The sequence below is a fragment of the Arvicanthis niloticus genome, chromosome 2 (genome assembly GCF_011762505.2).
Source record: "Arvicanthis niloticus isolate mArvNil1 chromosome 2, mArvNil1.pat.X, whole genome shotgun sequence".
Taxonomy (NCBI): domain Eukaryota; kingdom Metazoa; phylum Chordata; class Mammalia; order Rodentia; family Muridae; genus Arvicanthis; species Arvicanthis niloticus.
Genome location: NC_047659.1, coordinates 29,922,944 through 29,941,243, shown reverse-complemented (window position 1 = coordinate 29,941,243; position 18,300 = coordinate 29,922,944). Strand labels below are relative to the sequence as shown.

General features: G+C 45.1%; 1 protein-coding gene across 10 annotated transcripts in view; it reads right to left on the bottom strand.

The window, feature by feature from the left end:
• Window positions 1-7,629, bottom strand: part of Fmnl2 (formin like 2) — a 269,603-nt gene extending 261,974 nt beyond the window's left edge. For 9 of the 10 annotated variants that reach the window (XM_076928746.1, XM_076928749.1, XM_076928745.1 and 6 more), the window contains exon 1: window positions 7,119-7,628. In XM_076928746.1, the coding sequence (XP_076784861.1) occupies window positions 7,119-7,235 (117 nt within the window). In that variant the 5' untranslated portion in view covers window positions 7,236-7,628. Of the gene's footprint in view, window positions 1-7,118 lie in introns of all 10 variants that reach the window. The other variant, XM_076928747.1, reaches the window with a different exon arrangement.
• Window positions 7,630-18,300: the final 10,671 nt, after the last annotated feature.

Sequence of the window (18,300 nt, the reverse complement as noted above, 5' to 3'; positions counted from 1 at the left end):
CAGGATCTATATATCCAGGCTTTATGTTTTAATAACAATGGAGACAGGAACTCAGAAATCCAACAGAGCTAAGTCAGTAAGTCAGTGACAGACCACACAGGAAGACCTGTGATGTGACCCATGGAAACTAAATTTGTTCTAGAAAAACAAAACTCATGTTCCTTAAGGGGTCTACCTGGGAACACTAATAGCTGCACACTGCTTTTATTTTTCCTGTGAGTGTAAAGAGAAAATACACTCAATCTATAAGCATCAAAAACCATGTTATTCCCCTATACAGACTTGATGTTTCTGTACATAAGGATTCCCAGCCTTCCTGACTCCAAAACAACTTTCTTAAGTGAATCAATCCAAGTACCCCAGCTGCCAGCTCATCCCTGGAAAATAGTGTGGTGCTTGGTGTTTTGTTCCTGGTCCAGGTACATAGGGTGACTGCGTAGGGGACAGAAGATCTCCCTACAATATGGGCAGAATTCTCCAAGGCATGAGCTCTCTCCACCTCTACTGTTCAAGTAGGTGAAAACCAAGATGATGGTGAAGACCCTCCAGAAATCATGAGTCCAAGGCCTAGGGAGTCCAGAGATGGGACTGCACCAAAGCCACACTAAAAGAGGCCCTCTGCCAAACATCAAGACGTTGTCTTCATCTTCCCTCCTAAAGCCGTCCAGTGCATTCCTTCACAACTTCCTACTTTGTTCCTAAAAGAATTCCAGGTACCAGCATCTTCCACAAAGTAGACACACATCTATATAATCTGTGCTTGGGTTTTGGTTTTGTTTGGGTTCTTTTTGAGGGTGGGGTGAGAGGATGTTTTGTTTACAAGACAGGGTTTCATATTCCCAGGCTGTCCTCTTACTTAATATATAGCCAAGGATGACCCTGACCCTCTGGTCCTCCTGCATCTTCATCCCCAGTGCTGATATTACAAGCACGAACAACCGTGCCCTTAGGCAGTGCTGGGCATCAAACCCAGGACTTCATGCATGCTAAGCCAGCCAAGCTAAATTCCCAGGCTTGTGCTTCTTTCTTCCTAACACCCTGTCTTAGTCCTTCAGGCAACAGTTCTTATAGAACAATGAATTTCCACAGGAAACATGGATCTAAACATATTTTCTTCTTTGAGCCCAAGAAGGAACTTCAAGGAGCTCTTCCCCAACTCTTGGGGTTACAGTTCTGTGTGTACTGTAGAGTGAAAAATTATAAAGGCCACTTTATGAAATATGTGTAAATTTTTCAACTTAGACCTTGGGCAGAAAAGTGCCTGCCAGCAGGTTTGGGCCCATCTAATTAGTTACAGAGGAGGGGGAGTTACAAAACAAAGGCCTGTTAAGAACATCCCAGAAACTGACTGGCCAAGGGAGGAACTACACCCTGCCCCCATGGTACAGCCTGCTAGTGTTCAAAAAAGTAAAACAACCAATCGTGTGCACCTTCGCAAAAGTTCGCTTTTTCCCCACCCTGCCCATATATAAGCGCTAGACCCCTGAGCACGAGGTCAGTCCCTCTATCTCCTATGTGAGATATGGAGATATGGGCTGGCCCAGAGCTCTGATTTAATAAACCACCTCATGTGTTTTACAGCAAGATGGTCTCTCGTATGTCCTTTGGGTGCGTGCTATCTTGTGACTCTAGTGGACCCCCCCTTCTGGGGAGTCCTGGACCTTTCAGTACAATCTGCGGGTGACATCTACCTCGAGAAAAGTATCTTCTAAGGCAACTGCTAGACTGTGAAAGCACTTGCTGTAACTTGGGGTCGGAAGGGTCTTCCTGTCAGAGCACCTTTCACATGACACTGTCTACACAGTCTCAGTAAGGAAGTCATTCTCAATTTTTTTGACAGCTCTAAACCTTGGAACATTTCCCGATATTCTCACCTGAATTTTGGTCACACTGATCCAGAGAAAATTTACCCTTCAGACCATACAGTGGTTTTGTTGTTGTTTGCACTTTGTCTTTGACACGGGGTCTCAACTGTATAGTTCAGGCTGTCCTCCAAATTGGACTCCTCTTCCCTCAGCCCCCAGGTAATAGGACCACAGGTCTCTCCCACCACACGGTTGAACTACACAATGTCCTACTACAAGAGTTCAACCCTAATGTCAAATGAGACATAGGATCACAATGTGCTGTGTCCCACTCCTTAAAAGTGCTGGACCCATCCACAAATGAGGAGAACCAGGGACTATGCCCAAGCTGGTAAGGAGTAACTCCAGAAAGTAGTAGAGTACTCTTGCTTCCTCGGACAATGCTTTTTGCTAGATAATAAAGCCACCACAAAACAAATTCTTCTCCCTTGAGGATTTAAGGGCACCCACGCAATTTGCATCGCTGAAAGTCTGTCACAAGTTCCAAACATTTCCACTCAGAATATCCTTTGGTCAACTGTTATCTCACACATCCATTACGGAGAAGGCATGCTCATAACGATGGTAGGAACGTTGTAGGGAGACGGGGCACAGTTCCAGGGAGTTGCTGCCCAGGGCGAAACTGTAATGTTTCAAACTGACAACATTCTGCCCCCTTCCGCACTCTTTCCCTCACAACAGGAGAAAGGAGTGAGAGATGACCACGCTACACTCCTACCCACGCCCACCCATTTGTTCCACAGGCCTCACCCAGATACCTCCTTAAAGTGGGAAACCAAGTAAACTATAGCAACCTGACATTCAAGTGACAGTCAGCTCTTCCCTCTGGTTTGCTAAAACCTATGTTTTCCAAGCACGATGGAAGAAAGCCTGAGGAATACACTGTTGGCCCAATTAAGGTTTTTCCCTCAATGCCTGGACATACAAAAGGGGAGCAGATGCCAGACACCTAAAGAACAGCTTCAAACGCACCTCACCATGGTCACTGCTGAAGACGTACTGCCAACCATCTACAGGCTGATCCCAGCACTTAGCAGGTTCTAGGATTTGTTCTTGCTTTTGTTTTTGTGTGTATTGCTATTCTCAGGCCCTTCCCTCCCCCCACTTGCTGATCTGAGAAATCCTTAGCAATTTAATAACCACAACCTCCAGCAATTCAGGTGATCAGGATTTACACAGCTCTAACGCAGTTGATGGTCAGACTGCAGGGCACAGAGCATGTCAGCATGAGGAATATTTGGGTACAGTAGGCACTCAAAAGTGCTCCCAACTCCTTCCTTCCTGAGCTAAGTGACTAAATCCACTCTCAGGAGGGGGGAAAAAGGAGAGGAAAGGAAACTGACTCAAATGAATCTGAAACTAAAGTAGTCCTCAGTTTCAACCACGAGATTCCCCTAAACCATTACTGCATCCTCTTTCTTGTTAGATCTGCTCACAGAACTGTGTGATACTAGAGAAATTCAGGCATCTATGTCAGAGGACTCAAACCATCCTTTTCCCTGAAGTTCGAAGAATCCTTAAAACAGCAACGAGTGCTTCAACAAGGGTGCTGGATGATTCATTCTACATTTGTAAACAGAGACTGACAGTTGAAAGCAAACAATATTATGGGGTGCCTAATGGAAAAGTGGCATTCTTGGATTGAAGACCACCACTGTACGCAACACCCACTAAAAACTGCTTTCACGGTGCCATATTTGAATACGAAGGATAAAGGATTTGCTTGTGTGTGATCCCAAGGACTAGACAATGTTGAATAAATGCAACAGAAAGCCACATGGACATAAAATCATAAATGTGTGGGACCAAGTAAGACAGTATGCAGTTACCTATAAACAGGTATGTATATATCAAAAGCTGAAGTAGATAACTCTTAAGACACTTGCACTAAAGAGTCTAACAGAAACCTCAAAGGGGTTGGATTCTTTGTAGCCACACACATGAAGATACATTCCAACTGTTATCTACCAGAAAGGTAGGTACAGAGATACAACAGTTCAAATAAACATTGAGTCAGTCCTTTTCTTTAAACATAAGTCTGCAACTACTGTTACAGCAATCCTAAATAAAAGCACCTAGACGGAGACAGTTCCTTACAAGAATTAAATTCTTAAAATGTGGATCCAAACTCCAATATTAGTTATATTTATGGGAAGTTTTCAATTTTGCCTCTTCTGATCTTAATTCAGTGGTTGCTTTGTGCCCTCTCCTTTCTTCTTCCCAGTCACATACAATAGTTTCTTAGATGTATATGACATCCCATCTAAGCTGCTCGGGTGAAGGGTAGGGTCACTGGGTAGATTTATAGTCTCTGTGAAATAAGATGGACTCCTGTCACTTTAATTTTTATTTACTCCACCAAAGGTTTTAAATATTCTAGAGCTGGAGGTTGGGAGGAATTGTTTTCCTAGCCTGAAACAGCTCGTTAATTATTTATGTAAGTCATACTTACAATGAGGCGCTTGTACACTTTTCTGCGCAGTATAAATCTAGTTTTCCTCCTAAAATCCCTTGTGGTCTTTATTATATAAGAAAACAAACTAGATCTGGTGTGGTGGCACACAAGTCTATAAGCTCAGCACTCAGGAAGCTGAGGTAGCAAGTTTGAGGCCAGTCTGGGTACACAGCAAGACAGAGGTGGAAAGGGACCTAACAGAGTAATGCCAACCTGATTCTCATTGCTCAAGGATGGGAAAAAAAAAATCATACACACACACACACACACACACACACACAAGTATACACTCATGCATGCATACATGCATGCACATGTGTGTGTGCATCTGTGTGTATAAGAAGACTACCTAACAAAATCTCCCTCCTAAATCTTGTCCTTCAAGCTTCATCTCCAAAATTACATGTTCCTGACGCCTCCAGCAACTCGTGAAAATGAAAGAAAACCAAAGTAGAAAACACTGGGTAAACACCCTAAGGGAGAAAGCCCAGGAGGAATCAGCAGGGTGACTAACTAGCTGGGAGGGTTTCCTTTACATTGTTTCAGGCGAAGCTCAGATGAGAATGTAAACAGCAACAGTGAATCCCTAACATGAAGATGCCAAAAGCCTTGTAACTACTCAAAAAAGGTCGGCATATGGTGTGGTTTTGTTTTCTGTTTGAGAAACTCAGTACACTCTTAAACAGCTTGCAAAACAATTGCATCCAGCTAACTGTGTGAAAACTCCGTGGAGGGAAAGTAGCCACAACAAACAGCGGACACCCCAAGGAGCCTGGGATTTACAATCATAAAAGCCTACAGACTCACTTTGTGACCTGCTATATTCAATGGGAACACAAATCCGCCATGTTAACGAAGGGGCATTATTTTCCTAAAGATTAATTTATACCATGTGTTATTAATAAGCAGAGTAACCAAAAGCTCATGCAAAAAATGCTCTCCCAGTTGAGTAGAACTTAATTATATTATTCTTATTAGCATGGCTGCTACAACCTCCCTGTGTCACTGGCTGCCCAAGTGTTTTTCTCTCTCTCTCTCTCTCTCTCTCTCTCTCTCTCTCTCTCTCTCTCTCTCTCTCACACACACACACACACACACACACACACACACACACACACACACACAGGCCAACAGAAACACTACACTATGAAGGGAAAAACAGAAAACCCAGAGACAGAAAGTTGCAGCTATGTCTGTCAGGAACAGGTTTTTGTTGGTGGTGGTGGTGGGTTTTTTTTTTTTTTTTTCTCAAGAAACACCGTTTGTCTCTGGAAAGACGGGTCAAGTGTGCACCAGACTGCCTTGAGAAGTAATTAAGCTTAAGCTGTTTCATTTCACAGAGTCCCATCTTGCATAACGTGGGAGCAGCTGTGGGAGATCACAGGCGATGCAAAGCAAAACAGGCAGCCACATCTTTTCCCCCCATGTTCACAGCAATTTCCAGGGGGCCTAAAAGGGCTGCAAAGAGCTGCAGCCTCTGTGCTCCCTGATCACAGAGCCGACCTGCCATCCAGACAGAACACGTTCTCAGTACCAAAGCAACCAACCCCCCCTTTCAAGAGATGAAGAAAGGCAGCTTCAATGTCCCACTCAACGTTCAAATCGCAGAAAACCAACTTTTGATCCAGGGCTTGAGACCTCTCCCAAAGTTCTTAAGTTACATGCCAAAATTCTCTCAGGTAGACACAGGAGTTGGCAGCTCCATCACAAGTTCCTCTGGCTCTGGCTGCCTTGTCTTGCATGGATTTAGAAAAAGGGAAACAGAGTGTTAAGTCTAGGAGCCAGGCGTCCGCCCACCCCACCCCCACCCCCATTTCCTTCCCTACATCCCCTTAAGAGAAGGTGGGATCTTAAAACTTGAGAATCCAAGAACCAACTGCACTTGGGACGCTCTCTGGGGCAAGGAAAAGGGCGTCACACCCTTTTGAGCTCACAGCAAGGCAGACTCCGGTTGGGAAGGGCCCAGAAACTTAGTCCCAAAAGGAAATGGAGAGAGGATTCCAGTCTTTGATTGAGAAGCTGGAACGGGAAGGCTGAAAGATGCGGAATGCGGGGAGGGAGCCATGGACTCAGCTGAAGGAACAGGGGTCGCCCGTGAAGTCAGGACGGCTCTTAACACGCCCCAGCCAAACTGCACATTTTTGTGGTTTAAGATTTAAGACCAAAGGGAACACACTGAGGTTCTCCCCCGCCCGGGGCGCTTCTCCCCCCCCACCCCCAGTCTGGGTTTCAGATGCCTCCTCCTCGCGGAGGGACCCCGGCGCCACTCAGCTGCCGGCCTCCTCTTTCTCTTTCTGGGGGAGCTGTCCATCTGCCCAGCCGTGAGGTCCACCCTCCAAGTTCGGCTGACCGAGTGCGGGCGCGGCGCCGGCCGCCAGCCACCTGCGCGCGTCTGTAGCAGACCCCGCAGGCCCAGAGCTGGGCGTCCAGGGATGCTCCGCAGAGGGTCAGGGTCGGCCGGTTGCTTTCCATTCTTTAAACAAAACGCTTTAGCGGCCCGTCCCTCACTCCTCTCCGGCCAGCCACCTTCCCTTCACACCCACGCTGCACCTCCCGGCACACGCGCTGCGAGGTGCCGCTCCCGCCAGACAATGGGTTCGTGGCCGGCGGGGTAGCCCGGCCCGAGCTTCTCTCCCCATCCCAGGACCCCAGGAGAGCGCAAGGAGAGAGACCGAGAGAAGCGAGGCAGGGAGCCCACAATGGGGAAGGTGTGAGCCTCGCCCTCGGGACCCGAGGAGCCGGGGTCATCTGCGCCGCCTGCCCCACGGGGGCCCCGCGTCCGGCCGCAGCGTACTCACCAGCACGATGGCAAAGCGCTCCTCCAGTTCACCTGGCTCGGGCATCGGCAGCTTCAATGGCACGTTGTGCGCCCTGAAATCGGTCTGCTGCGAGTCCATGCTCCCCGCGTTGCCCATGTCGGCTGCGTGCCGGAGCCGCGGCTGGCTCCGGGCCCCTTGCGTCCGCGTCCAAAATGCCCACAGCCCCGGGCGCTCGGCTCCCGCCCTCCGCCGCGTCCCGGCTAGTGCTCAGCGCACGCCGCTCCCTAGCAGAGCTCCGAACCCAGCCGGTCCTCGGCCGCCCTCATGCTCCCCGCCGCCCCGGCGCCGCCCCGGCCTCTCTGCCTCGCGAGGGGTCTGCAGGGCGCTGGGCGCCGATCCGCATGGTGCTCCCGCCGCCCCTGCCGGCGCCCGCGGCCGCTTGCGCGTTCCTGCCCGTCCGCCTCTCGTCCGGGCCGCAGCGGCGCTGACACCTCAGCCCCGGCCCCACCGCCAGCGGACGATCGCGCACGGCTGGCCGACACAATGCCCCCTCTCGGCCCCCGCCCCCGGCCCGGCTCCGCCCACCCGCCCCGCGGACTGCCGGGACGCGTAGTTTCGGCCCAAACCGGCCACGCGCAGAAACCGCGCGCGCTCCTGGAGAGCCGCGCTGAGGTTGGGGTGCTTGCAGCAAAGACAAGCAGGACGCCGTGAGAGGTGGCTTTTGTCACTTTTGTCTTGACCTCCCTCACTCCGACAGTTTAAAGACCTGCCTCGCCTGCGTTAAAACTGACACTTTCAGCACGTTTGAAGAATGAATGAATGAATGAATGAATGACTCCAGTCAATCATTAAACGCGTGATTTAAGTTTCAGAAGAGTATAACCCTGTGAAAGAATCTAGTTGAATAGGGAATCCCCAACCCCGGGTATTGGCAATGCCCAACTTCACGAAATAAAGGTGAAAGGCGTGGTATGGGTTCTCCAGGGTCTATGCTCAGCGTCTTTGATCTGATTGAATGTTTTATAAAGAAATGTGGGATTTATAGTATGTGTGAGGTTTTACAAGAAGTCAATTCAAAATAGACAATTCAAAGCAAGTAAGTGTCAAAGACCTATGATGGAGTTACGATTCCATAGGCTGAGTCCCTCGGCTCTGGAAATCTTTTAAGTCTAGTAAGGAAGACAGTTTACACAAATAACTATAGGAGGCTTGAGGGCAATCTTTGACTACACCCATCCTTCCAAAGCAGACTTACACCAAGTGTTTCACAGAGAATACTGGGCTAAACTCTGTCTCTCTGAACTTAACTAGCCACTCGGAATGCTTGGAAATACACTGTTACACAGGATGTTAGCCAGCTTCCCTTGCCGTAGATTTCAAGTGCGTGTAGATCGCTCAGGGAACACTTGGTTAAAGGTACTCATACCTTGAGTTCTGCCTGGTACCAGAATCTCCCTAAACTAAGAGATGGAGCCCGAAAGGGTGTAAGTACTACACAGATCGGGCTATTGTCTTATTTCGTTTTGTTCATTTTATTTCAAAGGCACTTTGCCTGCATGTGTATCTGTATGAGGGTGTCAGGATTCCCAAGAACTAGAGCTACAGACAGATGTGATCTGCCTGGGTGTTGGGAATTGAACCCAGGTCCTTTGGAAGAGCAGCCAGTGCTCATCTCTCCAACCCTGGGCTATCTTCTTAAGAAAAGCAAATAAGTTTGCATCCTAACGGAAATGTCAAGAGCCATAACTTCCCCTTAGCAGTTATGAAAACTGGGCTCATGGCTCCTGCTGCTGTGCCTGCAAGGAGTGTGATTTTTGGATAATTGCTTAACTTTTCTGTGCCTTAATTTCATCATCTAAAAAAAAAAAAAAAAAAAAAAAAAAAAAGCCGTGGAAGTATTGGTGCCTTTCTTACAAGGTTGGATGAGATTTCAATACACCTGTACTGTTCAGATAAAGAACTCAAAGTAATAGTCAGTGTGGCTATGCATCGCTGTCGACATCATAATCCTCACCATTTTATTGATCTCAGTACTTTCTATTTATGCCTGCATACTTATGATGGTTGGTACTTTGTTTATTTTAATTAAGTAGACTGGACTAAATGATGCCCAGAAACTGATTGTGAGGGCTTGTATAGGCTCGGCCCAGGGAGTGGCACTATTAGGAGGTGTGGCCTTGTTGGAGTAGGTGTGTCACTGTGGGTGTGACCTTAAGACCCTCACCCTAGCTGCCTGGAATCCAGTCTTCCACTAGCAGCCTTCAGATAAAGATGCAGAATTCTCAGCTCTGCCCTGCACTATGCCTGCCTGGATGCTGACATGCTCCTGCCTTGATGATAATGAACTAAACCTTGAAACCTGTAAGCCATCCCCAATTCAATGTTGTCCTTGTAAGAGTTGCCTTGGTCATGGTGTATGTTCACAGCAGTAAAACCTTAACTAAGACACTGATAAAAAATAAAAAGAAAGAAACAAAAAAAGAAAGAGAGAAAATTTCTGAGTGTGTGTATTTCATTCAGTAGTCTTAGTAAAAAAAAAAAAAAAAAAAAAAAAAGTTAAACTTCACCACTGTAGAAGGGCAGCACCATTTCTGCTGAGGCCATGAATAGAAGAGAAAGATGAGGGAAGAGTAAGTTTGTTCTCTGCTCTGCTGGGGACATCACCTTTTATTGCTTTCAGGAATTGGTGCTCCTCTCTGGATCTTTGAACCTGGACCAAGACTTATATCATTGGCTCCTAGGGCTTCTAATTCAAACTGGGAGCCATCACCAGCTTCCCTAATCTCTAACTTGTGGAGGCAGACCATGTGACTTCTCAGCCTTCAAAATCACATGAGGCTATCCTCCAGAACTAATCTCCTCGCATACAGATTTAGAGTAGAGATAGATAAGAGATATGCAAAACACCTCGAAGGTAACTACTATGACTTTCAACACTAATATTTGGAGGAAATCTTCACAAATATATTTAGTATGTCCTGTTAAATGAACTACTTCTTGTTGGAGTGATGTTTCTGTGCATTGTGTAAATATTATCCTTGTATTATTCAAATGCCAATTTCTGTGCCTGCAAATATCTGATTACAGGCCAGACTTTATTGTCTGTTTATGGTATTGTCATTATTCTCAAGCATATTCTGCCCGAATATTTTATAAACATTCTTCTCTATCACCTTCCAATTGGTCAAATAAAGAGCTGAATGGACAATAGCTGGGCTGGAGAGTTAAGGCGGAAACGTTCAGACTGAAAGAGAGGGTTTCAGGTGGGAACTGGAGCCCAGAGAGCCAGCCAGACTACATGAAGAAGCAGGTGCCAGGACAAGACTTTGATGGACAGGTAATGGGCCACAAGGTGGGATGTAGGCCAGGCCAGTATTATCAGGTTACAATAACTGAGAATCTATCTGCCCAAAGCTTATAACCAATATAAGTCTCTGTATCCATATTCAGAGGGAGGACAGGCATAGACAGTTACAGATACAACTTTTTAACTTTTTAAAAATGGTTTTTAAATTTTTGCTTATGTTTATTATTTTGTGTGTCTGCATGTTCAAGACCATGTTGAGATCAGAGACAGCTTTCAAGAACTTGGTTCTCTATCCACCACACGGGTTACAGAGATAAACCCAAGTCATCCTGCTTAGAGGCAAACACCCTTACCTCCAGTACATCTCACTTGCTCTCTTGCCCAAACACGCACACTTCCTTTTGTTTAGACTTTATTATTATTATTATTATTATTATTATTATTATTATTATTATTATTATATGTTTTGCCTGCACATATGCATGTGTACCACGTTCAGGCCTGGTGCCCTCAGTGGTAACAGAAGGTGTCAGATCTGGAACTGGAGTTACAGATGGTGGTGATCCATTATGTGGATGCTGGAAACCAAACTCAGAAACTTCCAAGGATGACAGCACTCTTAACCAATAAACCAACTCTCCAGCCTCCACTTCTAACATTTTTAAAGAGACTATTTTTTAAAAAATAAAATCAGACTTTAAACTCTCAACAAATGCAATCTGAATTTCTGAAGTATTGTTCAAATGAATGGCAAGTGAACTGTTGATACAAGAAAGTAAATAGGGAATCCTTGCATATCCTACATTAATGAACAGGAGTAGACAACAGTTCAGGCCAGGTGAAGCATTTCTAACCTACAAAGGTATATATATTTTATTTGGGATTCCTGGACATATATCCTGGTTCTGATTGATTCACAGAATCCACCCACCCAGAGAGCTGCCCGTCTGGATGAGAAGGCTGGAATTTGTTTCTACAGTCAAGAAAGCCTTTTTATTACATTTGTGACTTCCAGTGGCCATATTTCTGCCAGGACCTTTCCCTTCCCCTCTGTCTTATCACATCTAGTCTCCTCTCATGAGTTCTTCTTCCTCTGAGAGGAGCCAAGGACAAAATGTGCACATCCATGAACCCAAAGCACTTTCTGCTATGTCAAGGTTTGCCATCTCTAGCATTTGGTCATTTCTAACTAGCATTAAGAGCAATTGCAACTCCCCCACCCCCATCCCTCAAGATCATACAATTCCTGTGGAAGTGTCCATCAGTAAGTAGCTTAGGAATTTTTGTTTTAAGAATTACATAAGGAGATAGGAGAAAACATTTGTGTCTTCAGGTATTATTTCTGTGAACAGACACCATGACCAAGGCAGCTCTTATAAGGACAACATTTAATTAGGGCTGGCTTACAGGTTCAGAGCTTCAGTCCATTATCATCAAGGTGGGAGCATGGCAGCATCTAGGCAGGCATGATGCTGGAGGAGCTGAGAATTCTACATCTTCATCTGAAGGCCATAGGAGAATACTGACTTCCAGGCAGCTAGGGTGAGGGGCTTAAGCTCATGCCCACAGTGACAAACCTACTCCAACAAGGCCACACCTCCTAATAGTGCCACTCCCTGGGCCAAGCATATACAAACCACCACAATTTGCATTTAAAAATTGCATAAAGAAAACATTTCTAAGTCTAAGTGTATGTATATGCACATGCTGGTGCCCTCAGACACTAGAAGAGGATGTTAGACCCCCTGGGGCTGCAGCTAGAAGTGGTTGTGAGCCACCTACTGAGGGTCCTGGGAACTAAATTCCCATGTGCTTACAAGATGACTGCCACTGTGCTACAATGAACTCAGGTGTACCTGTATTAAGGGCAGAGAGGAGGGACAAGTCCCAGTGCCAGCTAAGTTATTTCTTTTATCTGTAAAGCAAAGGTTCACAGAGAAATACAAAGTAGCAAAGTGATTGTAAGTCCTCATTCTCCATGTTGGGTCACGTGACCAGCCCCAGCCGCAGAAAAGGCTGGTGGAGAAAGATGAAACTCAGGCCAGAAACATTCCTCATTTGGAGAGCATCTAAAACTCTAACCGTAAGACTGAAGAGGGAATTGGTACCAGTGGCTGACAACTCAGTTTAGACCTCTCCCCATGTTTGGCATACTTAAAACACACACACACACACACACACATATACATATACACAAGTATCTAGTATTGCAAATGGCAAAGTGGATACCATTCCAAATTCTGTACACACTGGAAGGGATACTCAGTGTATGCTTGAGGTTTAAATGTGAATTAAATGGATATGTCCATTTTTTGCAGAACAGTGACTATCAACCAGGTGTGATGACATGCACCTGTAATCACAGTACTGAGGAAGTAAAGACACACACACACACACACACACACACACACACAGAGAGAGAGAGAGAGAGAGAGAGAGAGAGAGAGAGAGAGAGAGATGCAAAAAATGTAGTCTTTCCATCTTATATATCTGATACAATATCCAGCGAAGTTTTCTGGGCCTATAGTTCCCTCTGTGAGAAGATTACATTTTCCATATTCTAAATTAATAATATATTGGTTTACATTGCCTGTTGCTTTTTTATAGAGTTACTAATACTATCCATGTGTCAGTGGGGTTTGAACTTTGTGAAGCTATCTTCTTGGATCCATGTTGTTTTTATTTTGTAGCCCAAGCTGGTTTCCAATTCTGTGTAACTGTCCTTGATCCTCCTTCTGGGTACATGCATACAGTACCCACAAGGGCTGAAGGGGGGTATCAGATGCTCTGCAACTGGAGTTAGTAGACAGTGTAAGCCACTTTGTGGGTTCTGGGAACTGAACATGGGTCCTCCCCGTAAGAGCAACAAGTGCTGTAACCACTGAGCCATCTTTCCAGCTCCTGGCTTTTGTGATTTGAGATAGGATCTCACTTTGTAGCTCCAGCTGGCTTGGAACCTACTATGACATATTGACTACATAGACTAGGCTGCCTCAAACTCAGAGATCCACCTGCCTCCTCTGCCTTCAAGTACTGGGGTTAGGCATGCGCCACCATACCTAGCCAGTTGTCACTTTTAAAATCCATTGATGTTTAATCTTCTCTCTCCTTTCCCTTTTAAGACTTTTTGTTCTCTGTTTTTGATTGCTCTGCATGCAGTTTTGCTTCAGTGTGTCTATTTGTCTTGTAAATCAGTGTCCCTTGTCAAGACTGGACTTGCTTCCTCAATTCAAACATTTTTTACAGTTTTTAATTTTTAACTCGGAGATATTGTTAACCATTATCTTCCTTTCTTCATGCACCTTTCTACATTTTGAAACATGCACAATGGTCGTCCCTATGTTATGGTGTGGATTATTCTTTCATGTGTGTCATACTTCTGTCTCTCTTTTCTACTCTTCTATCTGACTTTCTTAGGGCTCCCCGAACAGAAATGCTTCAGATAGGTTCCCATTTTTTTCAAGTCCCTCTCTCTCTCCCTCTCTCTCTGTCTCTCTCTCTCTGTCTCTGTCTCTCTCTCTCTGTCTCTGTCTCTCTCTCTTTCTCTGTCTCTCTCTCCACCCCTCTTTGCTCCTTCCTTTTATCTTTCTCTCACTTTTTCATTTTTTAAAAAGATGTATTTATTTATTTTATGTATGAGTACACTGTCGCTCTCTTCAGACACACCAGAAGAGGGCATCGGATCCCATTACAGAAGGTTGTGAGCCACCATGTGGTTGCTGGGAATTGAACTCAGAGCAGTCAGCCCTCTTAACTGCTGAGCCATCTCTCCAGCCCTCTGAGTTTTTCTTTAGACAGTATCTTGTCATGTCTCAGCCTCACAGTCGTCCTGCCTTGACTCTCAAGTGCTGAGGTTTTGTATCTACACACGCCCTCCATTTCCCTCTCCATGCCCGCTTTATTCCTCACTTATGGCTCACAGTTCTTTTGATCGTTGTTTTTCCTATAATCAAAGATTTTAGAAGTAAGAAGTATTGATAGATATTTGTTTCCAACCCTTTTTGTTGGAATGGTTATTATGAATTTTATTTACATTTTAAAACTAAACAGTACCACTCTTTCAAACCGTGGGTAGACTCCAGCCTCTGTAACATTGTTCCAGAGAGTTATTAACTACTGAAAAAAATTCAAAAATCTCAGCTCAGCCTGACCCTTAGCTCAATGGTAGAATACTTGGTTAGCATGCACAAGGCCCAACCTAGGTTTAATCCCCAGCAGAAACTTCTGAAATATCAAATTGTTCAAACCCCACAGAGCATACCACAACACACAAATGTATTCCCCAAATTTTGTCTTAAAAAAAAAGTTAACACTGGGTCTCATCATGTAGCCCTTGTTGGACTGGCACCCACTGAGTAAACCAGGCTGGCCTTGAACTCACAGAGGTCCACCTGCCTCTGGCTTCCAAGTGATGGGGGATTAAAGAAGTATCTCACCACACCCATCCATTCTGTTTTAATTGAATAATTGAATTAAATTTATTTATTTTAATGTTTGTTGTTATTGTTGTTTCAGACAGGGCTCACTACATATACCTAACTAGCCTAGAACTTGCTATATGAACCTTAAATATAACCTTAAATTTGTGGCGTCTTTCTTTCTCCCTCTGCCTACCAAGTGCTGGGATTACGGGTGAGTGTCGCCACTCCCAGCTTTAGCTTCATTTAGATAAGTTTAATATAGATTTGTAAATTAAAATATATCCTGAAGAAAACACATGGAGGTAACTTTGGAGTAGCTGTGACATTTAAATAGGCATGCTTCTGCTGGAATCACAACACACAGATGATTATAAACCAATGGCAAAGGAGGAAAGAGATGAGAGGCAGGCCTTTCAATAGGCTTTCAAGTATGAGTGCGTACCTTGTCCTCCAGTCAGTTTAAAGGAGACTGAATTTGGTGAAGACTGTCTTTGGCTACTGTGTGGGTTATTCTTGGTTGCCAGCTTGACTGAATCTGGAATCAACTAAGTGATAAGCCTCTAGGCACACTTGTGAGGATTTCTTTGATTGATCATGTTTTTTTTTTTTTTTTCCAATGGAACAACCCACCCTGAGATATGGATAGAATCCCTTCCAGAGGCAGCCAGATAAAGGGTCTGAGGCAAAAGCTTACCTTTTTACCTGCTTGTTGTCCTGATGCCTCCCTCCTTTACTGTCCAGTTCATCTATTTGTTACTGCTTGGGCTGCTGCTGGTGCTATTCTCCACTGACCTCAGAACCCATCTTCTTCAGCCTTCCAACATGAAGCCCAGTGGCTCTGCAGGAATCCTCTTTAGGGTCTGGAGTCTAGACCTTCAGCACCAGACTGGGACAGCTGAGGTGCCCAGCCTGAAGGGCTGAGCTACCAGATCTGCGGCTTCTGTAGTATGAAGACTGCTGCAGTTTTATACAAAGACTGTACTATAAGCCAATCTAATAAACCCCTTTAATATCACTGATTCTATTGGATATATTTTTCACTGATACAAGTTATATCCTAGAGCAGTGGTTCTCAACCTTCCTAATGCTGCGATCCATAAAATTATTATTATTATTATTATTATTATTATTATTATTATTTTTTGGTTTTTTGAGACAGGGTTTCTCTGTGTAGTCCTGGCTGTCCTGGAACTCACTTTGTAGACCAGGCTGGCTTCGAACTCAGAAATCCGCCTGCCTCTGCCTCCCGAGTGCTGGGATTAAAGGCGTACGCCACCACCGCCCAGCTCCATAAAATTATTTTAATTGCTACTTCCTAACTGTAATTTTGCCACTGTTATGAATTGTAACGTAAATACCTGTGTTTTTTCAATGATCTTAGGTGACCCCTGAACCAAGGCTCATTCACCCCCAAAAAAGTTGTGACCCACAAGTTGAGACCTGCTGCTGTAGCTGCTTCTCCTATGCAAAACCCAAAGATGCCACAAAACACAAAGAGCATTGAAGTCAATTCCCAACTTGGGGCTACAGTCCTGGGATAGACCGCCTTTCTCTAAAAGCCTCTGTTATTATTTCTTAGATGGTCTCCCTGTGTAACCCTGGCTGGCTTTGACCTCCCTGTGTAGCCTCCAACTTTTGGAGATTCTCTTGCCTCTGTCTCCTGAGTACTGGCATTATGGGTCAGGGCTGCCACATGCGACATTCAAACTCCTCCTTAATAAACTCCTTTATTATTTCAGGTGTGTGGCACGTACCTGGAAGCAAGCGCAGGACTTTGGGTGTCAGTTCTCTCCTTCCATTGTTGGTTAGGCAGTTCGGCTCAGGCCAGCACACTCGCTCAGCAAGCACGTTCTCCATCTAAGCCATCTGCACAGCCCTGGTATTTCTTTTTCTTTTTCTTTTTTTCTTTTTTTTTCAGTTTATACTATTGAGAGGTAAACATGTGTGCCACAAAACATACACGGAAGTCAGAGGAAAATTTGTGGAATCCCCTACCCCCCTTTTTCTTCCACTATGTGGATCCCAGTTAATCAAACTCAGGTTATCAGACTTGGTGGCAGTGCCCTTCCCAAGTGAGCCATCTTGGCAGCTCACTAATAAGCTATTTTAAAATGATTAGCATACAGTTGTATGGCAGAGCCCTTGTCTGATGTGAAAGATCTTGGGTTCAATCCCAACACAACAATATCTCCTCCACACAAAACTGACTAAGGGCCGAACGGGAAGATCATTCGAGCAGCTATCTCAACAACAATACCCACAGTAAAGGCGTGTGGGGAAGATTGTAGTGTCTGCCTTTGCCTCAGATGTCTCCTAACAAAGTCGGGAGAAGCCTGGCTCTCCCATCCACACCTGGCCTCCTGTGCAGATAAACAAGCAATCTCAAGGCTATCCATCTGGTGCCCCTCAGCCATTTTCAAGTCTAAGAAAACAAAATCATTTAAAAGAGAGAGAAAGTTCTTAGAACAAGGATACTCCTGGGACATTTCTTCTGTTCCTGGCTGCAAACACTTCGACTAGTAGAAACCACCCAGGACTAACGAGACAGAGGGTCAGAATCAGTCTAATGAAGTTTCACAGATAATTATGATACTTATTATTCTCCTGAACTTATATCTATCTTCCTTTCTCATTTGTCCCCTGAGAGTCACTTTTTCCAGGAGAACTGCCGGGCTCTTTCTGAACTCAGAAAAAGAGGCTTGTTAATCTACCAGAGTTAATCAGACTTAACCTGCTGCTGCCCTGTCCTCCCCTCTCCTATGCAACGCAGTATATAAGAAACAGGCTTTCTGTGTGCCTGGAGGTGGGTTGGCGGACAACCTGGAGTGAAGTAAACAAACCCATGACTCTTGTGACAGAAAAATAAAGTGCTTTGATTTGCCATTTCTACTCTGTCACCCAAGGGAAGGATGTTCTCCTGGGGGGTCTGAGCACTGTCTCTCCTGCTGAGTGTGCGTTGGGGAAATCTGACCTCTTTAAGCTTCAGTTTCAGCATCTAGAAAAAACGAAAGCAAACACTCGCCTCTCCAGTTACTAAGAGTAAAGAAGTTCATTGCATCCGCTCAAGCCTCATGAGCCTGAACCTGCACTGTTATCTTCAGCCTGCTGACAATGAACTAAATCTTGGGCTTATTAGCAAATAGGTTAAGTGTCCTATCGAACACGACCAGGTGAAGGCTGGCTATGGGATTTGGTTCCTATTACAGGAGATGGACTGATATAAAATAGAGTATGTGCTAGGTTACGTGAGCATCTCCTCTAGTTGTTTTCTTTAACCATGAGTCTGTGCACTGCTTACCGGTATAATAATAATAATCACGAATGAATGCCATTGCCAAGGTACTCCAAGGACTTTCTTCTTTCATTCCATCACATTTATTTTTGTATCCATTTCTTTTCTATGAATGCACTGTGTCTGCGCGCAAGTGTGTGTGTGTGTGTGTGTGTGTGTGTGTGTGTGTGTGCGCGCGAGAGCACATGCAGACGCATCGAT